At 42.3% G+C, this 25,959-nt stretch overlaps 1 protein-coding gene across 2 annotated transcripts in view; it reads right to left on the bottom strand.

Moving 5' to 3' along the window:
* Nucleotides 1-25,959, bottom strand: part of SNX31 (sorting nexin 31) — a 68,713-nt gene that overhangs the window by 2,993 nt on the left and 39,761 nt on the right. For both annotated transcript variants that reach the window (XM_038390605.2, XM_043507506.1), the window contains exons 5-12: nucleotides 14,172-14,282; nucleotides 10,850-10,940; nucleotides 7,627-7,714; nucleotides 5,899-5,968; nucleotides 4,662-4,754; nucleotides 3,708-3,911; nucleotides 3,199-3,306; nucleotides 1,306-1,383 (exon numbers count right to left, since the gene is read on the bottom strand). In XM_038390605.2, the coding sequence (XP_038246533.1) occupies nucleotides 1,306-1,383; nucleotides 3,199-3,306; nucleotides 3,708-3,911; nucleotides 4,662-4,754; nucleotides 5,899-5,968; nucleotides 7,627-7,714; nucleotides 10,850-10,940; nucleotides 14,172-14,282 (843 nt within the window). The remainder of the gene's footprint in view (nucleotides 1-1,305; nucleotides 1,384-3,198; nucleotides 3,307-3,707; nucleotides 3,912-4,661; nucleotides 4,755-5,898; nucleotides 5,969-7,626; nucleotides 7,715-10,849; nucleotides 10,941-14,171; nucleotides 14,283-25,959) is intronic.

The following is a 25,959-nucleotide window of genomic DNA, read 5'->3' as shown; positions in this document are numbered from 1 at the left end:
AATCATCAAGTAAAAAGTCCATGAGAATAAGTAGTATTAGCTGTAGTGTGGGAAGGATGTATGGTTCCAAAAGTAACTAATAAAATAAAGAGCTCCAGTAACAAGACAAAGAAAAACTGTCTTAAAAGAAACAAGCCCAAATCTTCCCATCGTTCTGCCGGTAAGCAAGGAATGGTAAGCAAGCGGGGACAAGATAAGAAAGGAAAGGCCTTGGGAAGAAAGAAGGCTGTAAATCTTATCTGGATTAAGTGTGAACTGTCTCAAATTTGTTTTTAGCAGAAGTCAGTAATGGCAAGGACATCACTTGTTTGTTAAAGGATATAAAAAGTAAACTCTTAAAAGGTTCATTGCTAATACCTGCCTTACCACATTGGAGCCAACCAATATGGGTCTAATCTCTCCTGGGTTTAGCCCATTTGAAAATATCTTAATCATATGCTTATAAATGTTTTGTTACTGTCTGGACGTAGTAAATTGCTTATTAGTTAGGCTTTTAGGCATCTTTATAGCAACTGCATCAATTACCGTTTGGCCTTTGGCTTTTGGTGCTATCCCATATTAATAATTACAATTATTATTAATAAATCTAACACCTATAAAAGATGTTCCTTTTTAAATTTAAAGAGACATTCAACGATAACAGGGAACTTTCTGAATATTAGTCTTTTCACTTTTTAAGTTTACTAAATTTCTCTCTTTAAAAAAAAAAAGAAAGAAAGGCCTTCTCTGTCTCAGTGTGAATTTTTCAAAAATTCAGACTGATCACTGCAAACATGGTGAACAAAATGTCTTAGCAGAAAACAAAAATTCAGACAGGACCTGAATCCAGCAAGTGAAGGGAGATATACAAGAGTTATAAATGCATCCGATGAAGTGAGCTGTAGCTCACGAAAGCTTATGCTCTAATAAATTTGTTAGTCTCTAAGGTGCCACAAGTACTCCTTTTCTTTTTAAGAGTTATAAGATAAGTGTCCTTTGTCATATGTGATAAAAGTTAAAAGCTAGAGGGGGATGGAGAAAGACTAATATTAAACACCATTACGATAAAAGGTCATCTTTGAAATCCAGATCACACAATATTTTTTGTGACATTTCCACCACCTTGTCAATTCAATCTACAGTAAAAATACTGGAAACTGCAAGAGCCTTTTCTACACTGTGGATGCCACTGATGCAGCTGAACTGATGGTAGCAACAATGGGAATTTCATTCCCATAAAAATTCCCTAGCATAGACAAATGAGAGTTGCTGGCCAGCTGCCATACATTTGGGCACCAAGAGATGCAGATAGATAGCTTTGCTCACCATTTCTTTGTCTCCTTTAGTTGTCTTCATCAGCTGTTCTGATATTATCTTTTTTAAGCAGCTACTCAGTAGAAATGCCTACATAGATAAACAGAATATACTTTAGTTTCTTTTGTGAAAGATTTACTCAACCTTATTTCCCCTTCCACTTTTCCTGGTAACTACTGAATTATTACTTGCCTAATCTGGTTAATTTTACCATGTGTTTAAAATATTTATGACGATCAAATTAGTTGTAATCCAATCTCACTGTGACTAACCTCTGACACCACCACTTAGAAAATTTAGGGTAGGTGTCTTTATTGTGGGTTCTGTACTGCAAGTTATTCTCTTATAATTACTCCCATTTTGTGCCTCTAAGGCAGCTGAACTACATTAAAGGATGGTTTAGACAAATTGCATTGGTAAGGACAATACCAAATTAAGTATCTACCATACTTCTAACATACCTTAGACTCGAGTTTCAGAAGTGCTGAGAACTCAAAACTTCAACTGAAATAAATGGGAGCTGCAAGTGTTCAGCACCTCTTAAATTCAGATTCCCTTGTGTCTACATGCAAAAGTTGTTGCAACAATGCAAATGTTGACAGTGTGTTGCAATTGCGTGGAGCCAGTCTCACATCCATTGTGCACTGCATGGTTACAGTGGTAGTGTGAACTTAAAGCAGTGGGCATGGCAGCACCACCAGTTCTACTGGGGCCAGATGCAAAGCCCATCAAAGTCTATAGGGAGTCTTTCCATTGACTTCAGTGGGCTTTAGATCAAGCCCTGGGGTCCTCCCAGCACCTTTTCAGGCTATATTTTCTTCTTCTCACTTTTGAAGAAAGGGATGCAGTTTTCCTACTTACAGGAGCCTAGGGGCAGCTCTAGTTAACAAATTCAGGAGGAAAATTAACAATGAGAGAATTTCAGTTTGGCTGCTCTCTTCCCATAACAGCGACCAAAGTGGTAAGCTTCTTGGCTTGTGAATATGGGGGTGATTCATGTTCTTTTAAAACTCTGAGTAGCTGCAAAATAATGAGCTGTTGCATAAGTGGGTGGATAATATAGAGTCGTATTGGAATGCAGAAATAATGTGTGAAAAATTAAGCATTCTGATGTCACTTGTAAAGTCTTATCTGCTATTAATTTTGGCAGGTTTGGGGTGGGGGGAAGGAAAGGGAGGAGAGAGGAGGAGAAAGAAGAACACACCACATTCCCTTTGTCCCCCCCCCTTTTTTTTTTTTAAAAGCCAAGTACTAGGGATGAGCCATACCAAGACCCCCAGATTCAACACCCCGCCCCAAAATCTGGGTTCTTTCATATCCAGGTCTGAGTTTTGCAACTGTAGTGCATAACTGTATATTGGCTACTTCTCTTTCTGAAGACCTTTTTCTTTGAACCAGAGACCTGATGGGTGGAGTGGGACACTACTGAAGTACTGTGGAAAAAGGGATTTTTAAAAACTGTTGTTATTCACAATATGCTGGTATAGATTTATATCTACCATGTACCTATTTTTTATTTAACATGGACTTGAGTGGAATATTCATGTGCATCATCTACCATGTGGAAGATAGGGTCTAGTCATTAAGCATTTCCGCCACATTAAAATTTGTGACTATCCACTGGGCTAGTAAATAAAAAAAAAAAAAAAAGACGACTTAACATCTCTGCATACCATGCCAGGCTTGCAGACCAGTGCAGGGCAATTTCTCTTGCCAACCTCAACCCTCTCTCTGGGAAGAAGTATTTGAGCTCCCATGTAAGTCTGATGTTAGACTGAACTGGCAGAGACACAGTAGTTATCCAGTTATAGGAGCCACACAAGCACTGAAGAGTAAATTCCAGCTCCATTGGCTAGCAGCCTACATTTCACCAAAGGCCTTTTTCTTTACTGCCCTGATGCTAACCTGTTTTGTGTAAAAGACGATCCATCTCCATGAGTCCAAATCATTGTACTCGAACCTGAGCTCTAGGGTCTGCTCATGTCCTTGGTCTTTTAGCTGTGTAATAGCGCCCTGAAGAGGAAGAGAACAAACTACCACAAAGAGGTATTAACTCAGAATCAGGGCTGGACTCTCTAGTCAGCCAGGTTCAGTTTGTGTGGCTTACAGGGCAAAAGTGAATTTGAAGCAGATGGAGATCTGTACTGGAAGAGTCCCCCTTCCAGTAGGGTGAAATCTCCACGAACATAAAGTTGACTAAGGTGGCTCTGCTACCTCGTGCCAGTTCCGCTGTCCCACTCCACCTTCTAGCTTAAGAGAAGGTAGCTGAAGGTACGTACGCTGGGGCAAGGTATCTGAGAATTAGAGAGCTCTGACCAGCTCCCTGACAACCTTAATCTCACATAGGAAAAAAGTCATTTTGAATTAAATGTGTTGAAATATTTGGAGAGGTGCAATGTCAACAAGGTACTTACTAGAAAAGTGACCTGCCAGCACCTCACCCTGTTGATCTTGAAGCTGACTTCTTTGGTCTGTTTACTAGGTAACTTTACGCAGCAGCTAATCTCATTATTTCCTACATGAACAATAGCAGAACAGCCTACTTCTGGATAGTCACAGGTGCAGGGATCAAGCTGTATATATCCATAGTGCTGCACTTCCTGAACCAGATCTAGAAACTGCACCAGAAACACAGAATCAGAAAGTGATGAAAAATAGTGTTCTACATGATCTTCTGTACAGAGGCAGTTGTGATCTAGTAACTAAGCAAGGCACAAGGAATCAAGACCCGATTTCTAATCCCAGCTCTACCAAGTCACTGAGGCCTTTAAGTCACCTATAGACCTGGAAAAGTTTTTCCATCTGAATTTTTTGGTTTTTTTGGCTAAAAATGCAGATTGGTCAACATCAAGCCATGTTGTGAATTGGTGTAAAATTCACCAAATTGTTTCAGTCAAACCCCCTCCCCATCTGAAACAATGGAAATGTTTTATTCTGACATTTTTTAAATTAAACTCATTTTTTTTTGCTTCAGAAAAACTGTTTAGAAATTTCCTTCACTTTTATTCAACATTAATAGTGTTTAATAATGCTCATAATTGAAACATTTTGTTTTGGAGTGAATTAAATGTTTAACCCAAAAAGTTTTCTTCAATTTTTTGGAATTGCATTGAACCAAAAAAATCCATTATTCACCCAGCTCTAGTCATCTGATGTCTCTGTAGCTCAGTTTATCTGTAAAATGGGTCTGAAAGTCACACAGGGAGGGAGAGAGAAGGGATAAATACAGAACGTTATGATGCCTTTTTATAGAGTCACTTTTCAGAGAAAAAACAAATTAAATATATGTGGGGGCTGCAGCCTCAAGGGTCTTCATCCTGAAATATATTCTTTCAGTAGATTTATATCATTTTAAAAGAGCACTTTACCTTCATTTTGTTTGCTGCTTTTTGTAGCAATTCCAGTTTCCGCAACTGTCCATCTGTGGGTTTGACCCAATTCTTCTCAATTTCCTGTAGTGCCTTATTTAGAAAAGTTAGTAAATTTTAACTAAAAAAAGGGGAGGCGGGGAGGAGAGGGTATTTTCATCTGCCCTTTACCGCGCATGTGGGGAAGATATCCCAACATCTTTTAAAACACGCGCTCAGATTTTTGGACAGCAGCACACAACTTTTAGTCTATTCAACCCTCAGTCCCTGCACCAAAATGGTTTCCAATTCAGCATTGCCCAACATACCTGCAAGCCGCTGACCTCTGGCTATGAAAAGCGGTATCTATCGTTACTCTGTCAACCTGCTGATTTGCTTGTGCAGAACATGGTTCCAGTACACAGAGAAAATGTAACACCACATGGAATGATGGGTCACAACCACCAATTTTAAAAATAAAACGAGTAAGCAAAAATGGTAATTAATTATGACACTGAAGGACCTCCCAGCATAATATAGCGGTAAGGACACTGGAGCCCTGTCTACACTACAGTCTCCACCAATACTATCACGGGTGAAACTGCGCAGAGGGTGAATTACAACCATGAAATTTGCTAACAGAGATTGCTTAAGACAATATACGTGCCAGGTTTGAAGCCTTTTGAGTTGAATTCTCAATAGAGAAAGGAGGAATGTAAAACTTATTACGGATATTTATTTTTTTCTACCTTCAGATAAAACAGAAGAAGCCTAGTGGAGTTTTATGAAATTTTCCAAAATAACTACCAGGAAACATTTTAATCCTCAACCGATTTTTTTTTTTTTTTTTTTTTTGGAGAAAACGGTAAGTAGTGGAAGTGTTCAGTATGTAAGTGTAATCTCAGCCTTAAACCACTAGCATATAATAGCACTGACGTATATTGTCATGAGAAGCAAACGGACCAGGATCTAAATACATCCCCTTTATGCATGGAATAATTACTTACACTAAACAGAATTTGCAAACTATACAGTGTTATTTGTACATGAAAAATTCTCATAGAACAAGCTCATCCATAGTTATTTCTTTTGTTTTTAAATCATAAAAAAAAAGAAAAATACAAGATAGAAGTACTTGTCCATACTTAATATTCAGATAATTTGCACTATTTAAATCATAGTGCATACATTATTAGAATGGGAGACACATTTTGGGAATTAACTTTTAAAAGTATCAGAAGTTTTCTTCTTTTGTTACCTGCATACAGAGTAAATTCACTGAAGCTCTACAGTCCATTAGCATTTTATCAAGAGAGGGATCCATATACCTGACAAATGCAAAAATATTAAAAGTTACATATCTAAGCACAACAATTAGCATTTCCATTCAGCAATAAATATGCCCTTGGGAGTACAACCAAATAGTAATAGACACAGAAAGATCTCACTACTCACAAAGTAATAGAAGACCGCAATATGTCACACCTTTGAAATTACACATCGGTCAAGTATGTAAAAAAATTACTCTTTACAGTATTGTAGCAAATAGACTGTGGTATGAAATAAATTAAATTGCTCATCTGCTATTATCACAGTAATATGGAAAACAATGATTTAGAATCCAAGTGTTAAAAAACTCCATTAAGTATTTCTCTTGCATGTGTCTAAAACCTAGGGTTTACCTACGTGGGGAAGTTTAGTGGCAGAACTATACCAATACAGTTATACTGCTATAACTTCCTGTGTGGACACACTTATTCTAGTCTGAGTGCCTTTTTGTGATTTAGTTTACACTATTTCCAAATACACATATGCTAAACCACAAAAAGGCACTCAGACTGGAATAAAAGTGTCCACACAGGAAGTTATAACAGTATAACTGTACTGGTATACAGGGCCGTCCCTAGCAATTCTGGGGCCCTACGCAGCCCCCTGTGGGGGGGGTTCAGGCCTCCACGGGGGGGGCAAGGCCAGTTTGGGGGGAACCACCCCCCCAGCACTTGCCGGCTGTGCGGCTGGGGCCAGGTCGCTGCACTTCCTGCCGCCGGTGAGTGCAGGCCCAGCCCTGCTGCACTCCTCAGGGGAGTGGGAGTGGGGCTGGGGCAGAGCAGGGGTGGAAAGAGGCGGAACAGGGGCTGGAGCAGCCCACAGCTGCACAGGGCACCAGGAAATTTGGTGTCCCAAATATCCTGGTGCCCTACGCAGCTGCGTAGTTTGCATAAGGGTAAGGACGGCCCTGCTGGTATAGTTCTGCCACTAAATTTCCCCACGTAGGTAAGCCCTTATAAACCGGAGAATTTAACGGAAGGGCTTAGGTATGCCAAGCTTCAGTCCAGTTAAATTTAAAATTGACAAGTTACAAGTGTCTGAAAGTATTTTTATATAGCTCAGTGACAGACACTTAAGCATAATGGCACTGCTATAATTCAGGTCTTTTGTGATCTAATATTTATCAATGAGATCTTTAAAGAAAATCCCCCAAAACAACCCCCCTATCCCTTGCACACACTGCAACTTGCAGCTCAGAACCCCCGGCCCTCCATTTTTCTTTTAGAAGATACAATGCCTCGTATAAAACAAAAACAAAACAAAAACAAACAAACATTAACTAAAGCAAAGAAAATAAGTATAAAAGGTTTCCTTTATTGGTGGCTTTGGCAAAAAAACACCCAATAAACCACAGAACACACCTGAATCTATAGATTTTGAAAGTGTTCAAGAGTAAGTGGCTGATTGCAGTAGTGAACATTCCATCAACAACTGTTACAGGACCATATACACTGCTCAGTTCCAAAATTACACAGAGGTCCAGAGACCAGCAGTTAGGAACCATTATATTCCTTTAAAAAAAAAAAATTAAAAAAATCAACTTTATATGTTAGGCTCTCAGGCCAAACACACAGAATTTAAGTTGTGAGGATTCTCTTCTCTAGTACATTTATAATTTTAATGCATCTTCCAAATTTCTCTTCAGCTTCCAGCTCACCATTTTCTGATCCCAATCTTACAGTCTGACTCTTTCATACTCTGAAGACTCACGTAGGGAAGTTCAAATTCTGCCACTTTTTTCACCACTGGGGGCAGGGTGGGTGGGAAAAAAAAAAAAAGAAGAGACAAATAAGCCTGATTGATTGAAACCCCACTGAAGCAGCAGAACAGCTATTTTAGTATTTCAGTAAGTGCTCCAATTCAACATGTTATATAAAAGAAAGAGGACATCACAAAAACAAAATTATAAAAAATGGTAGGTGACAGTCATGTTGTTTAGACACTCCTCACCCCAACCCCTTTACTTAATCTTTAAGGAGCAATATATTAGTGTCTCCTTATTCTACTTTATACTAATGCAAGGAGCGCAAGTAAGGAGCACTAAACTGAGAAATCCAGGAAAGGAGATTTAAATTAGTGATCTCAAATAAAGCTGAGCACTTAGGGACAGCTGCAAATATCGGAGGCAAAAGAAATGTTTTGTGATTTGGATGTACACTAATAGGGTTGTGGCTCTTTAAGTTATACATTGCTTGAATGAAACAGAAGACAAACGCACTATGACTAAGGTGCAATAAGGAATACAAGTCACATTAGAGGTGACTGCTTTCAATAATAAGTTTTCCAAACATAAAATTAAGGGCCTGATCCTGCAAGTGCTTACTCCTGTGCTTAGTCCCCAATTCAGCAACGTAGTTAAAAATGTGTAACTTTAAGCACGTGAGTATTTAGGTGTTTCGTTAAGGTGGTTTGACTCGGGGGGTTATGCTGCAGCTTGGCAGGTTTTATCGTCCATCACTGATTGACGTACGTACGTGGGTGTGTGTAAGAAGTTTGTACTTGGAGAACATTTTTATAAAGTTTTAAAGTAAATAAAATTGCAATATATGGAAAATGTATTCCAACGTGCTATGTATTTTTATACTACAATACAATTTAGAGATAAGTTCATTTGTGAATATGGCAAATAGGATATAAACAAACAACTATAAAACACATCTTACCTAGATGTGTTTTACAGTTAAGTGTAAGATTCCAGGATTGCTTCTGGCTGCGTCTCACACTGAAGCCTAGAACTTATGCTGAGTCAGTGTGAAGCAATGGAAACAGCTACAAGCCTGGTTCAGAGCAATTTTTGTTCAGAATGTCAACAGGTTGGTATGTGTGGTCTGTTACTGTCCAAATTTTAAGTTCTCAGCCACTTGGACTTTATGAATTACACTAGTGAAACAGTAAGGCGTGTCTCTGTACTATTGTTACACCCTTAATCACAAGACTCTGCTTTTCAGTGTAAACATTGTTTATTCTAGGAATACAAAGCCTTTTGCTTTAGGAGTTTCTTGCAGACAGAGATCTCCTCAGACCCCAGCTACAAACAGCCTCCTCATGCATCAGCGCATATTCTGAATACTCTAGGCCAGGATTGGTAAAACTTTTTGGCCCGAGGGCCACACCTGGCTATAGAAATTGTACGCCCAGGCCATGAATGCTCACAAAATTGGGGTTGGGGTGCGGGAGGAGGTGAGGGCTCTGGCTGGGGGTGCGGGCTCCATGGTGGGGCCAGAAACGAGGAGTTCAGGGTATGGGAGGGGGCTCCAGGCTGGGGCATGGAGGGTAGGGCTCCGGGCTGGGGAATAAGGGGTTTGGGGTGCAGGAGGCTGTTCTAGACTGGGACTGAGGGATTTGGAGGGCAGGAGGGTGATCAGAGCTGGGGCAGGAGGTTGGGGCATGGGGGGGGGAGGGAGGGCTCTGTCTGGGGGTGCAGGCTCTGCCCTGGGGATGAGGGGTTTCTATCACCATAACAAATATATACACAACAAATACTTTTATATTTAGTAATTTGGAATATGACTTTATAAAACATCTATTCCAGGGACCTCATATTGTGCCAAGAGTCCTAGACCATTGTAACATCAGAGGTAATTTGACAAATCACCACCCTAACTCTACAGCTAATTTGCATGCAACAATTTAATTGATTGTATGAGGGAGCATGCACAGATTGGTTACTTGGCCCAACTGCCACACATGCAATAGCAGACTTTCAGCTACTACTCATGTAGTAAAAGCTGGGGATTCCACATTCAGCATCACATTCATCCTTCCACATCCATAAAAGCAAGACCTAGTTAAGACAGAGAAATGATAAATAAAATAACCACATGTAGTGAAGCTTAGCAACTATAGTTGCACTTCAAACCCATCAAGGGATTGAACACCTGTAATGACCCTAACACCCAGAAATCTTTCAGCCTTAATTTTACATATTTTTAAAAAAAAATAAAATAAAATCTAGATCACTGTAAAAGTTACTTCTACAGCATTTTTTTTTTGTCTATGGACCTGAAAATACTTTCAGGAGAGTATCATCATCACCATTTTGCAGTCTGGAAAACTGTGGCAGAGAGAGGTTAAGTGACTTGTCCAAGGCCACACAGAATCACTAACAGAGTCAGGTATCAAATTCAAGGGTGAAATCCTGACCCCACTGAAGTCCACAAGAGTTTCACCACTTACTTCAATGGGGCCAAGATTTCAACCCAGATTTGAGTCCCAGTCCTGGGTTCAGTCAGGGTAGAAGGCATATATGTATCACCAACCCATATTAGACAAAAACACACAGTATTCCAAGAGACTTCTACATTTTGTGAGCACAGAGAATCACACCCTAGATTTAGGGCACATCTAGTTCCATCACTGTTATGACCTTTCTGTGTTTATAAATTAAAAAGTGAAAGAGTGGAATATGAGGGCATAAATGAAAGCAAATTAGGGACTTCATTTTATAAAGGGGATAGAGGGGGAAATCTTCCAACAATTCAGATCTGAGTTTGAGATTATATAAACAGTTTTTACTTCAAAGTATAACCATATGCAGAGAAGCCTGAAATAAAGCCAACCATACTCAATATTTACTAAAACAACCCACACAATAGTTACCAAGTTACTATATGCCTTGTAAATTAAATGCAATGCAAATTGTGCTTATAGGCAAAGTCCACTATGCTACAGATAACTCCAACCCACCTGTGATCCTCTGTGCCCTTCATGATTGCTGGACTACATACAGAGACTGATGAACTTCCAGCCTTTGAGCTAACTGAAATAGGTCTTTTAGCTTAAGCATCATAGATTCATGCTTTTAGATCCAGAGGTCTGATCCCCACTGGCAATGACCCACCCAGGGGTGCGTTATGTGACACGTACTGCACATGGCTTACCAGAGAGAACTCCATTGCTGTGATCTTGAATAAAAAATAAGCTAAAATATCCTATTAATTCTCTCGACAGCCCCATCTTGTATGAGACAACCTTAAAAACAAAGAATGAAAAAGGAGGTCACCTATGCATCCGAACATGAATTTATACGAGGTCTGGTCACTGGCCATTAATGCAGCTTCAAAATTGTTTTTTTAAACTGTTCCTTTATCCCTCTAGGCAGAAGCAACTGTTAAGACCTAAATTTCAACCCTCCACAGTCTTGCTAATGGCAACGCATGAGAAAGAAAGACCTACCCAGCTTGACTCTCAGAAGCAGATTCTGTTTTGCTATGGCCCCTTTACATCATTTGGGTGGCTTAAAGGGGGAATGGACCCCAGCCCCACTGGCAAAGAATGTAGGAACAGCCCTGTGCCAGCCCTGCCCCCCAACTTCAAGTGCAGGACATGTGACGAGGAAGGGGTGGGGCAGGGAGAGGAATGGAAAGTGTAGGATGGAAGAGGAGCTGAAAACACTCCACTCTGCCTATTTTCTGCTTCAGGCATTGGAAATCAGAGCTTAACTTAAAGCTGCCAAAGCCTACTCCCACCATTCCTGCACTCGATGGGTACCCAGACCCTCCTGGGCTCACAGGGAAAAGAGTAAAAAAGGTGCCTCTTTTACTTATGAGTAGCCCATTTGATCAGGAAGTCACTGAGATACAACTGTGGAGAGGCAAGGACATGGACAAACTTTCACCAGGAAAAGGATTTCTCCATAGTCCAGTTGCTGGATGTGTGAGTTGGCATAAGAAACAGTGGGAGAAGCAGGACTTGTTTGGTCTGAACACAAGGTGGAAGTACAAGTTTTCCGAGTGCCTTTAGAAGGTGCCAATTCCACAAACACTTCCAGCTGAGAGAGAGCTGGAGCATAAAATCACTTCCCCCCAACCCTCATTTAGAGCACTAGAATAAATGTTCAGAGGGCGAGGCAAAAAAGACCTGACCAGGACTAACTTTCACCCTATATGTTCTTGAACCAAAATCCCATTAACTTGCTACCTGAAATTGCAAGATGGCACTACAGAGTGTCAGAAACTCATCACTTAGTACAGCATCTCACATTGATCCAAATGAAGCACCTACTTCTATTCAACACACTTCACAGAGATACCCAATGTGAAACACTCAGTTGGTATTGAGCTTAATTTTCTAATTCTTGGATCAAGGCATACCCCAGTATACATTACTCCAAACCCCTGTGGACTGTATACTAGTAATTGGGAAGCTACTGGGGGAATGTGGTGAGACAAATATATAATGAGGAAAGCTCACATATGCCCCTAAGCCTGTCCCATGCTAAAGGGAACCAAAGAATAGGCAGCATTTACAGTGCCAGTGAATTATCAGAATCATTGCTGTTTGCCTGTAAGTGTACATGGCACTTTATTGTGAAGTGTACCCAAAGTACTACTGCAGAAAGAGTGGCACCAGCCTGAACAGGATCTGGCCCTTAAACAGGACAAACAAGGGTATCAAAACAATATGCACAAGTGCTTAGATAGCAAGATATTTTTATGGAGAGATGGGATTGAAGATGCCAGTGACAAAGCAGGAAGCTACCGTCATGCTGATATAAATCTGAAGGGTATGTGCTTTTTGGATTAACTGATTTTCTTGTTCGCCTTTTTTTAGCAATGAAAAGTTCCGAAGGTAGAAAGAGGCTGAACAAACTTGAACATGATGCTGTTCAAAGGGGTAGGGGAAATCATTGTAGGAAGCTGTGTGGAATTCATTTCACTCACATGATACAGAACTGCTAGAATGATGTTGTATGGCCAGACTGAACCACTGGGCCAAACTAGCTGTTAATGAAAAGAAACTAAAGTGAGAGAAATCTTTACACAAGGCAAAGCAGCTGCTCAGCTGCAGGGTGCTTTACTTAAGAAACATGATCTGGCTAGTTTTGGGCAGTTCTCTGTGCTATATCAGGGACTTTGCTTGGAGAAGAGATTTTGTGCTCTCAATTCTTGATGAACAGGGATATTAGAGGCAATGATAATATATGTGTGGCGAAGATGGTGGAGAGACTTCATTAGACAGAGTAGCATCTGAAGGCCAGACTGCATGAATTCTTTACTCAGGATGGTGAGCAGTTACGTGCACAAATAATCCCACTGAGGTCAATGGGAGTACTGGTGTACAGCTGCTCACCAACCTCACGCAATCTGGCTCTCTGTGTGCCCTGCAGCAGCAACATTGGCTACTGGGGAAGTAGCATCCATATTGTTACACACTCTCCATCTCTGGCTAGAGAATGGCGGAGGATGAAGCTCACAATGTGAAGGGGATGAGAAAATAGAAATCAAGCAGATGGCAGTAGTTTGGCTTCTGTTATCAAGAAGAGAAAAAAAGATTACAGGCCAGCAACTCAAGCCCCCCTATCTACAACAGGACTATTGTCATCTTTGAATTAAAAAAAAAAAAAAAAAAAAAAAAGATGTTACAACCCGGTTCAGACTCTCTCTGTTTAAACAAAGTTTAGCTGCTAGCGTGTGCAAGACCAAACTTGTAACTATTTACTATTGGTATTGTGGCAAAATCTAGACACCTCAGCCCCATTGTGCTAGGCATTGAACAAAAAAAGACACTCATTATCCTAAAAGGTCTACATACTTACTACAGACAACAGGTAGATACAAGACAGATAGAAAGAGGGAGCACCAGGAAAAAAAGAGTGGGCATCCGTCAGTGAGATACGTAGATTGTAGACTCCTATTGGAGAGGCAGGAACCTCTGTTCCTTTTGTTCTGTGTCTGTACAGCGCCAAGCACAATGGGGTCCAGATCCATAACTAGAGCTCCTATGTGCTAGGAGAGTAACAATAGGTGTGTTAGCACACCAACAGTCTTAATCTATATTTAAGTCAAATGTAAAACATGGTCTCTGGCCACACTGGCTGGCAACACAAAGTTTATACAGATTTGGCCTGAACTATATTAAAACAAGCTTTTTAAAAAACAAAACACCAATTCTCTAATCGTCTTAGATGGCCTCCTATCCACAGGGCCAAAACAGCTGCCTTTGGAGATGAAAAGAGTTGCAGGGATGTTGAGTGGGTGAGGTTAGGGGCAGAGAAAAAAAAAGCTGATTAATATAAAAACTTTAAGAAACTTATCTACAGAATTAGTAAACAATGCCAAGTGGTACGTTTTTTTCACATATTCCCTCAAATAGGCATTTTTTCCAATGTCCTGCTAAAATATGAGGGAAAGCATCTCAACTCTTCACACACTTTTCCTTAAATTTACAAGTTTCAGCAGTATCCCATTTAGAACCCTTTACCTCTAGTACTCTTTCAGCAGTGTCCGATGTCTGGATATCAAGCCTAACATTCCTTCCATCAGCCAGGTAAACATCCAGAGCGGCTCTCTGTGTCTGGATCTTAAATGTATCCTGTTAAAATGAAATATGAATGTGTTTTATTGCTGCCCTCCTTATTAGAGCCCTGCTGAAGGTGCTGGTGCTCCGCTTCCCAGTTTACTTTAGAGAAATTAACTGGATTACGGGGAGAGATACTAGAGCATGATGGAGGCCTGGTCTATACTTTAAATTTAGATTTACCCAGCTACATCACTCAGAGGTGTGAAAAATTTCACATCTTCAGCACCACAATTAAGCCAACCAAGCCCTCAGCATAGACGCAGCTCGATGGACAGAAGAATTCTTCTATCAACACAGCTACTGCTGCTTAGCCAGGTGGATTTCTTACACAGAGACAGCAAAACCCCTTCCGTCACTGTAGGAAGTGTCTACACTGCAGTGCTACAGCAACATACATGCAGCACTATAGTTGTGCCATTACAGTCCCCATAGTATTGACATGGCCTGAGGGTCAGTAGGAGGGAAGGGAAAGTACTGTATTGACTGGATTCCCACTCTTGTATTATATAAAGCCGAAATCCAAGACAAGCCCTGTGTGTTTAGAAGAATTATCCTTTCCCTGGGAAATTCCAGGGATTTAGTGTTCACTTTCCTTCTGAGCTGACGCTATTTCCAGTGTGATCTTGCCAAGAACAGGAAGGCACTTTTGGCTTCCTCCAAGGTTGCAGCATCTCTCTGCAGTTTGGGGTCTTCAGCTGATCATGGATAAGGGCAGACAGCAAGTTTTGGCTATGGCTACACTACAGCTTAAGTTGACATGAGTTATGTCGCCTGGGGTGTGAAGTAGCCATCCCCAACCTACAAGTTACACCGACCTACGCACCAGTATGGACAGCGCTATGTCGGCAGGAAAGCTTCTCCTGAAGACATGGCTGCTGCCACTTGCTGGGGGTTAATTAATTAAGTCAGCAGGAGAGCACTCTGCATCGTTGCAGCTACGCTGCTGAAAGCTCTCTAGTGTAGCCATAGCCTTTCAGCCTTCTGTCTTCCTGCTTTGTTTTACATAGTTTGCCACTGTGACCAATAGGACAGGGGTTGATTTGGATTTAATCTTTTCTAATGGAGACAAATGTAGTACCAAAGAAATAGACAATACAGTACTGCTCAGACTATACAACTGTAAACATATATGTAAATTTTTTTATATATATGATAATATGCGCGTTGAGGTATACAATAAAGAAAACCCATGAAAATACAGCCCAAATCTGCCTGAGAAAAGAACTATGAGGAAACTTATCCAAAGGAGGAGGATGTATAAGGACCTGTTAAATAGGACTATGGGCAGGGGTGCTAGAACAATTTTTATAGTGGGGTTGCTGAGAGCCTTTGACCCAAACCGTAAACCCTGTATATGATGGAAACCACCTCAAGCCAGGATGTGTGGCAGCACCCCAAGTTCCAACACCAACATGGGCAGTTTAATATCCTGCCTACACTGTGTAAAGCAAACTGTTAGCCTACACAAATATGTTAGGTGTAGTATATGCTACATTAATGGGTATTATGTCCATGGTAGTAACATAATATATATGTTTTGTGAGGTTATTAAGCTCTCCCCTCAATTCTGTTCCCCTTTGCTAAATATCCATAACACTTTGCAAAGCTGAAGTCAGCTTTGGCTCTAGCAGATATGAAATCTGTCAAAAGTCAAGATACATTTTTTCTCTGTCCTAGTACAGGAACCTTCACAGGAAACTGGTTTGAAATGTAATATCCAAAACAGAGATAAAAAGAAGTACAGAACAAAATGGCAAGTTAAGGAACTGTTACAAACTGGTGGGTTGGATTTTAGAGAGAAAGAGAGAGAGAGAGTTTTGTAACTTCTAAAACCACACTATAAATATAACTAGTTTAACTGCATATTTCCAAAGCACACCTACTACGTATGGTGAACATGCTGAGAGATAAGAATTGCTTCCTGGAAGGAGGGTATGTGTCTTCTTTTTGTACTGTATTATTCTGCCTTTAGACAATAATTGGTTGAGAGTGGTTATTTGGTCTCGAACATTTTTAATATCGAATCACAAGTGTAGTCAAAATCAACCAGCTACATATTGGCAACACAACCACATTGTGTGACCCAGTTACAAAACAGGAGCGCCTGACTTGATTAAAACACAGCGTGGTCCTGCAGTGAAGACAGAACTGAACCAGGCTCTCAAGCAATGTTGAACACCTGATGCGGTTCAAATCATGGAGTGTGGATAAGACACTATACAGTATTATCTACACCACAGAATTAAACTGGGTTTTAAACACATTGAGATCTATGGTTTCAGAGTAGCAGCCATGTTAGTCTGTATTCGCAAAAAAAAAAGGAGTACTTGTGGCACCTTAGAGACTAACAAATTTATTAGAGCATAAGCTTTCGTGAGCTACAGCTCACTTCATCGGATGCATTCGATGAAGTGAGCTGTAGCTCACAAAAGCTTATGCTCTAATAAATTTGTTAGTCTCTAAGGTGTCACAAGTACTCCTTTTCTTTTTGAGATCTATGGTGTTATACTTGGGTACCACAATATGGTGGCTTTCTACAGCATAGACTGGATCCCTAAAGGACATGCTTGCACTGACATACTTGCCTATGCAATTTTAAGGAAGCTCACACTGCAGCCATTTAATTTACGCAAGTAATTGGACAAGCGAAAGTATGTGAGCAGCCAGCAAACATTCCTACATACTTCATTCCTTCACTGGGCCTGCTTGAAACGCACTTGCTCAGACAAGAGCTAGCCAGGTACAGGGCAAGATTCACCTTTGGGAAGCTTCCTAGTTTTAAGATACATATAATAGATTCCAGACCTATATCATTTTTTTCTTCTGAAGCTCATTTTTCATCTTGAAACACTGCCAAAATGTCATAGTAAAATACTTTTAAAACAGGAACTGTTGGAGAACATCAAAATATAAGATAAATTAAATCCCAGGATGCTCTCAGCATGCTAGGGCATAGGGATAAAACCAACAGTAGCTCAGGGTTCCAAAGCTGTCTTAGCCATTGACTCAGGACACCAATAGAGTTCACTTGGAGATCAGAAAATGTGCATGATCAAAACACCAGGTATGCTCATGCGGGTGAAAAGCAAAGGAGGCTCCAGACTTAGTGAAGGGCAGAGGTGAACCAACAAAGAGTGACAAAACAGAGAGACTATTCAGCAGGGTTTCGTTATTCAGAAAGAATCCAGGAACACACTACTGGTATGTTCCTGTGCTCAAATTTCAATCCCTCTATTCATGTATTATAACTAGAGCCCTGCACCTACTGCAATTCCACAGCTGGAGAATAAATACAGATTGGCAGAGTTGAGTAGCAAAAATAAGTAGGGCTGTCGATTAATCACAGTTAACTCATGGGATTAACTCAAAAAAAATTAATCGTGGTTAAAAAAATAACCATGATTAATTATACTATTAAACAATAGAATACCAATTGAAATTTATTAAAAATATTTTTGGATTGTTTTTCTACATTTTCAAATATATTGATTTCTACTGCAATGCAGAATACAAAGTGTACAGTGCTCACTTTATATTATTTTTTATTACAAATATTTGCACTGTAAAAGTGATAAACAAAAGAAACAGTATTTTTCAATTCACCTCATACTAGTACTAGTGCAATTTCTATCATGAAAGTGTAACTTACAAATGTAGATTTTTGTGTTACATAACTGAACTCAAAAACAAAACAATGTAAAACTTTAGAGCCTACAAGTCCACTCAGTCCTACTTCTTGTTCAGCCAATCGCTAAGACAAACAAGTTTGTTTACACTTACGGGAGATACTTCTGCCTATTTCTTATTTACAATGTCACCTGAAAGTGAGAACAGACATTTGCATGGCACTTTTGTAGCCGGTGTTGTAAGGTATTAATTTGCCAGATATCCTAAACATTCATATGCCTCTTCATGCTGGGGCCACCATTCCAGAGGACATGCTTCCATGCTGATGATGCTCGTTAAAAAAATAATGCGTTAATTAAATTTGTGATTGAACTCCTTGGGGGAGTACTGTACGTCACCTGTTCTGTTTTACCCGCATTCTGCCTTATATTTCATGTTATAGCAGGTCTCGGATGATGACCCAGCACATGTTCATTTTAAGAACATTTTCATGACAGATTTGACACAAAGAAGATACCAATGTGAGATTTCTAAAAAACCACTACAGCACTCGACCCAAGGTTTAAGAATCTGAAGTGCCATTCAAAATCTGGAGGGACGAGGTGCAGAGCATGCTTTCAGAAGTCTTAAAAGAGCAACACTCAGATACGGAAACTAAAGAATCCGAACCACCAAAAAAGAAAATCAACCTTCTGCTGGTGACATCTGACTCAGATGATGAAATAAACATGCGTCAGTCTGCACTGCTTTGGATCATTATCGAGCAGAACCTGTCATCAGCATGGATGCATGCCCTCTAGAATGGTGTTTGAAGCATGAAGGGACATATGAATCTTTACCGCATCTGGCACATAAATATCTTGTGACACCGGCTACAACAGTGCCATGTGAACATCTGTTCTCACTTTCAGGCGACATTGTAAACAAGAAGCGGGCAGCATCATCTCCTGCAAATTGTAACCAAACTTGTTTGTCTGAGAAATTAGCTGAAGTAGGACTGAGTGGACTTGTAGGCGCTAAAGTTTTACATTAACTGCATTCAAAAATAAAAATTTTTTGGACATAATTCTACATTTGTAAGTTGAACTTTCATGATAAAGAGATAGCACTACAATACAATACTTGTATTAAGTTAATTGAAAAATACTATTTCTTTTAACAGTACAAATATTTAAAAAAAATATGAAGTGAGCATTGTACACTTTGTATTCTGTGTTGTAATTGAAATCAATATATTTGAAAATGTAGAAAACATCCAAAAATATTTGAATAAATGGTATTCTATTATTGTTTAATCGCACAATCACAATTAATTTTTTTAATCGCTTGACAGCCCTAAAAATAAGCTATTTAATTAAAAAGATAATTCCAGCTTCTAGCCACGTATTAGAGAAGAAAACTTTCACACTGTAAAACAAATGCAAACCCAGGCAGTGTTGACTTTCAGAGTCTGCTAACAGACAGCCTTAAACACCTCAGAGGATGAAACTATCCCATTCATCTCAATGAAATGTTAAGTTATCGCCATTATGATTCAGAGTGCTTGTCTACACTGGCAAGTTTTGTTGACGAAACTAATGGCAACAAGGAAATAAAAAAAATGACAAAAGCAGTCGCCAAAGCACGTCTACATTTGCTCCCTCTGTCGACAGATCATGTCCACATTCGTTGCACCTTTGTCGACAGCAAGAGCAATGGACTGTGGATATATACCCCACAGTGCCTGGCAACACCCTCCATCGCTAGGTGTTGTGCGAATATGAAAATAGAGCATAGCGCATCCTGGGATGTGTAAAATGTACAGTGATGCACCACTGTGTGTCCCACCCCTCCAAAGGTTTCTGGCTTCTTTTGGTGCCGTTTTTCCAACTGTCATTCTTTTGTAATGCACACCAGCATCCGCAGTGAGAAAGGATGGATCCCACACTTCTCTCCTATGCGCTGTTAGCTGTCATGAGGACATCGTGCATGGCAGCACAGTTACTCACAGAGTTACTCACAAAGTTAGCAGAGGATGAATCGCAGGCACCCGAGTGTGATATGGACGGCAGCAACGTATCAGTGCTTTGTGTATTCACAGAGCAACTGCATATGGTAGAATGTCGCTTTTGGGCTAGGGAAACAAGCACTGATTGGTTGGATCGCATTGTCATGCAGGTGTGGGATGACAACCAGTGGGTACAGAACTTTAGGATGCATAAAGCAACCTTCATGGAGCTATGTGCTGAGCTGGCCTCTGACCTGCAGCATAAGGACACCAGATTGAGAGCTGCCCTTTCGGTAGAGAAGCATGTTGCAATCACTGTGTGGAAGCTGGTGAATCCAGACTGCTACCGGTCAGCTGAAAATCAATTTGGAGTAGGAAAGTCTTGGAGCTGTATTACTCCAAGTGTGCAGGGCAATAAAACGCATCCTGCTGCATAGGACTGTGTCTCTGGGAAATGTGCATGACATAGTGGATGGCTTTGCAGAGATCGGTTTCCCTAACTGTGGCAGGGTAATTGATGGCACACACATTCCAATTTTAGCGCCAGACCACCTTGCCTCTGAATACAACAATAGGAAGGGATACTTTTCCATGATGTTGCAGGCACTTGTGGATCATTGGTGGTGTTTCACTGACATCAATGCAGGCTGGTCTGGAAAGGTGCATGACGCATGCGTCTTCAGGAACAGTGGCTGTACAGAAAGCTGCAGGTGGAGACTTTCTTTCCAGACCACAAGTTCACAGCAGGGGATGTGGAAATTCCCATAGTAATCCCGGAAGACCTGGCTGACCCCTTACAGCCCTGGCTCATGAAACCTTGAACAGGGTACCTGAACAGCAGCAAGGAGCGTTTTAACAACAAGCTGAGCAGGTGACTAATGGTAGTCGAACGTGCCTCTGGCTGTTTGAAAGCTCGCTGGAGGCATCTCAGTGGCAGGCTGGACCTTACCGAGAATAATATTCCAATGGTCATAGCCACATGCTGCACTTTGCATAATCCGTGTGAATCTAAGGTTATGTCTACACTACGAAATTAGGTCAAATTTATAGAAGTTGGTTTTGTAGAAAGCATTTTTATACAGTCAAGTGTGTGTGTCCCCACACAAATGCTCTAAGTGCATGTAGTTGGTGGACTGTGTCCACACTACCGAGGCAACAGTCAACTTCCGGAGCTTTGCACTGTGGGTAGCTATTCCACAGTTCCCGCAGTCTCCACCACCCATTTGAATTCTGGATAGAAATCCCAGTGCCTAATGGGGCTAAAACATTGTTGCAGGTGGTTCTGGATACATATCGTCAGGCCCCCGTTCCCTCCCTCCCTCCGTAAAAGCAAGGGCAGACAATCGTTTTGCGCCTTTTTTCTTGAGTTACCTGTGCAGACGCCATACCACGGCAAGCATGGAGCCCGCTCAGCTAACCGTCACCGTATGTCTCCTGGGTGCTGGTGGACATTGTACTGCATTGCTACACAGCAGCAGTTTATTGCCTTTTGGCAGCAGACAGTGCAGTATGACTGGTAGCTGTCGTCGATGTAGTCCTGGCTGCTCTTTTAACCGGGCGCCTAGGCAAACATGGGAGTGACTCAGCCAGGTCATTTCCCTTTTTTCGTCTCATGGCGATTGAGTCCTACCGGCAGTGCACTGTCTTTTAATTTGCAGCCAGAAGAAGATGATGGCCAGCAGTCATACTGCATCGTCTTCTACTGAGCACCCAGGAGGTGACGATGGCTAGCGGTCGTACTGCACAGTCTGCTGCCAGCAAGATGTATAAAGATAAATGAAGTGGCTCAAAACAAGAAATAGACCAGATTTGTTTTGTATTCATTTTCTCCTCCCTCTCTCCCTCTGTGAAATCAACGGCCTGCTAAACCCAGTTTTGAGTTCTATCCTTGAGGTTTTGAGTTCTATCCTTGAGGCGGCCATTCAATTTCTTGCAAAGCCACTCCCTTTGTTGATTTTAATTCCCTGTAAGCCATATTGTCAGTCTCCCCTCCCTCCGTCAGGGCAACAGCAGACAATCGTTCCGCGCCATTTTTCTGTGCAGACGCCATACCACGGCATGCATGGAGCCCGCTCAGATCACTTTGGCAATTAGGAGCACATTAAACACCACATGCATTATCCAACAGTATATGCAGCACCAGAATCTGGCAAAGCAAAACCGGGCGAGTAGGCGACGTCAGCGCAGTTACGAGAGTGATGAGGACATGGACACAGACTTCTCTCAAAGCACGTGTCCTGGCAATGTGGGCATCATGGTGCTAATGGGGCAGGCTCATGTGGTGGAACGCCGATTCTGGGCCCAGGAAACAAGCACAGACTGGTGGGACCGCATAGTGTTACGGGTCTGGGACGATTCCCAGTGGCTGCGAAACTTTCGCATCCATAAGGGCACTTTCATGGAACTTTGTGACTTGCTTTCGCCTGCCCTGAGGCACAAGAATACCAAGATGAGAGCAGACCTCACAGTTGAGAAGCGAATGGCAATAGCCCTGTGGAGGCTTGCAATGCCAGACAGCTACCGGTCAGTCAGGAATCAATTTGGAGTGGGCAAATCTACTGTGGGGGCTGCTGTGATGCAAGTAGCCAACGCAGTCAAAGATCTGCTGATATCAAGGGTGACCCTGGGAAATATGCAGATCATAGTGGATGGCTTTGCTGCAATGGGATTCCTTAACTGTAGTGGGGCCACAGACAGAACCCATAGCCCTATCTTGGCACCAAAGCACCAAGCCAGTGAGTACATAAACCACAAGGGGTACTTTTCAATAGTGCTGCAAGCACTGGTGGATCACAAGGGACGTTTCACCAACATCAACGTGGGATGGCCAGGAAAGGTATATGACGCTCACATCTTCAGGAACTCTGGTCTGTTTCCAAAGCTGCAGGAAGGGACTTTCTTCCCAGACCAGAAGATAACCACTGGGGAGGTTGAAATACCTATAGTTATCCTTGGGGACCCAGACTACCCCTTAATGCCATAGCTCATGAAGCCATACATAGGCAGCCTGGAGAGTAGTCAGGAGCTGTTCACCTACAGGCTGAGCAAGTGCAGAATGGTGGTAGAATGTGCATTTGGACGTTTAAAAGCACGCTGGCGCAATTTACTGACTCGGTTAGACCTCAGCGAAACCAAAATTCCCACTGTTATTACTACTTGCTGTGCACTCCACAACATCTGTGAGAGTAAGGGAGAGACGTTTATGGCGGGGGGGGGGGGAGGTTGAGGCAAATCGCCTGGCTACTGGTTACGCACAGCCAGACACCAGGGTGGTTAGAAGAGCACAGAAGGGTGCGGTGCGCATCAGAGAAGCTTTGAAAACCACTTTCATGACTGGCCAGGCTACAGTGTGAAAGTTCTGTTTGTTTCTCCTTGATGAAACCCCCCGCCCCTTGGTTCACTCTACTTCCCTGTAAGCTAACCACCTTTCCCACCTCCCTTCGATCACCGCTTGCAGAGGCAATAAAGTCATTGTTGCTTCACATTCATGCATTCTTTATTAATTCATCACACAAATAGGGGGATAATTACAAAGGTAGCCCAGGAGGGGTGGTGGAGGAGGGAAGGACAAGGCCACACAGCACTTTGAAACTTATTGAATGTCAGCCTTCTGTTACTTGGGCAATCCTCTGGGTTGGAGTGGCTGGGTGGCCGGAGGCCCCCCCACCACGTTCTTGGGCATCTGGGTGAGGAGGCTATGGAACTTGGGGAGGAGGGCGGTTGGTTACACAGGGGCTGTAGTGGCGGTCTGTGCTCCTGCTGCCTTTCCTGCAGCTCAACCAGACGCTGGAGCATATTAGTTTGATCCTCCAGCAGCCTCAGCATTGAATCCTGCCTCCTCTCATCACACTGCCGCCACCTTTCAGCTTCAGCCCGCCACCTCTCCTCCCGGTCATTTTGTGCTTTCCTGCACTCTGACATTGTCTGCCTTCATGCATTCATCTGTGCTCTGTCAGTGTGGGAGGATGGCATGGGTTCAGAGAACATTTCATCACAAGTACGTTTTTTTCTCCTTCTAATCTTCGCTAGCTCTGGGAAGGAGAAGATCCTGTGATCCTTGAAACACATGCAGCTGGTGGAGGAAAAGAAAGGGACAGTGGTATTTAAAAAGACACATTTTATAGATCAATGGATACACTCTTTCACGGAAAACCTTGCTGTTAACATTACATACATAGCACATGTGCTTTCGTTACAAGATTGCATTTTGCCTCCCCCCACCACACGGCTAACAGCAGGGAACATTTCTGTTCAGCCATAGGCAAACAGCCCAGAAGGAACGGGCATCTCTGAATGTCCCCTTAAGAAAAGCACCCTATTTCAACCAGGTGACCATGAATGATATCACTCTCCTGAGGATAACACAGAGAGATAAAGAATGGATGTTGTTTGAACGCCAGCAAACATACACTGCAATGCTTTGTTCTACAATGACTCCTGAGTACGTGCTACTGGCCGGGAGTGGTAAAGTGTCCTACCATGGTGGATGGAATAAGGCTGCCCTCCCCAGAAACCTTTTGCAAAGGCTTTGGGAGTATATCCAGGAGAGCCACGAATGCCAGGGCAAAATCAATCATTAAACATGCTGGCTTTTAAACCTTTTATAGTTTAAAAGTTCACCAGAGGTCCCTTCTCTGCCTGGCGGGTCCGGGGGGCAGCCTTGGGTGGGTTCAGGGGGTACTGGCTCCAGGTCCAGGGTGAGAAACAGTTCCTGGCTGTCGGGAAAACCGGTTTCTCCGCTTGTTTGCTGTGAGCTATCTACAACCTCCTCCTCCTCCTCATAGTCTTCCTTGTCCCCAAAACCTGCTTCTGTGTTGCCTCCATCTCCATTGAAGGAGTCAAACAACACGGCTGGGGTAGTGGTGGCTGAACCCCCTAAAATGGCATGCAGCTCATCATAGAAGCGGCATGTTTGAGGCTCTGACCTGAAGCGGCCGTTCGCCTCTCTGGTAGGCTTGCCTCAGCTCCTTAAGTTTCATGCGGCACTGCTTTGGGTCCCTGTTACGGCCTCTGTCCTTCGTGCCCTGGGAGATTTTCACAAATGTTTTGGCATTTCGAAAACTGGAACGTAATTCTGATAGCACGGATTCCTCTCCCCATACAGCGATCAGATCCCGTACCTCCCATTCAGTCCATGCTGGAGCTCTTTTGCGATTCTGGGACTCCATCATGGTCACCTCTGCTGATGAGCTCTGCATGGTCACCTGCAGCTTGCCACACTGGCCAAACGGAAATTGAAATTCAAAAGTTTGTGGGCCTTTTCCTGTCTACCTGGTCAGTGCATCTGAGTTGATGGTGCTTCCAGAGCGGTTACAATGGAGCACTCTGGGATAGCTCCCAGAGGCCAATACCATCTAATTGTGTCCACAGTACCCCAAATTCGACACAGCAAAACCAATTTCAGCGCTAATCCCCTTGTCGGGGGTGGAGTAAGGAAATCAATTTTAAGAGCCCTTTAAGTTGAAAAAAAGGGGCTATATCATGTGGACGGGTGCAGGGTTACATCGATTTAACGCTGCTAAATTCGACCAACGCCTAGTGTAGACCAGGGCTAAGGGTGAAATGCTCGCTCAGGTGTGGAGCACTGAGGCAGAGCGCTTGGCTGCACAGTTTGAACAGCCAGATGCTAGGGCTGTCAGAGGAGCCCAGAGGGCTGCTATTAACATAAGAGAGGCTTTAAGGAACCACTTTGACAATGAGGGGCAGTAACACGTCTGCTTTGGAGTTGCTTCCCTGGTGCATCCACGTACAATTTTGGGGCTCAAGATCCATGCAACACAATGCTTTAGAAGCCTGTTCCCGAGAGTGAATTGATTGCTAAACGCTTAAGAATAAAAACGCTGTACCATTAAATACCTTAGCCTTTATTTATTGTTAAAAAGGGTAAAGCCCCACAACTGTGTGTAGCTTCAGCTATCATTGTGCAAGCTGTGAGAGGGGGTGGAGCGATGGGGAAATTCAGGAATGCTGTGAAGTGAAAAGGAATGTCTGGGCATAGAGGGGAATGGGGTTGGCAAAGAATTGTGCATCTGCACATGCTGCAGTGGAGGTCGACCACAGATCTGCTCAGTCTGC

This window comes from Dermochelys coriacea, chromosome 2 (genome assembly GCF_009764565.3).
Source record: "Dermochelys coriacea isolate rDerCor1 chromosome 2, rDerCor1.pri.v4, whole genome shotgun sequence".
Taxonomy (NCBI): Eukaryota; Metazoa; Chordata; order Testudines; family Dermochelyidae; genus Dermochelys; species Dermochelys coriacea.
Note: the sequence above shows the minus strand (reverse complement) of the source record. Positions and strands in the feature narration are given on the sequence as shown.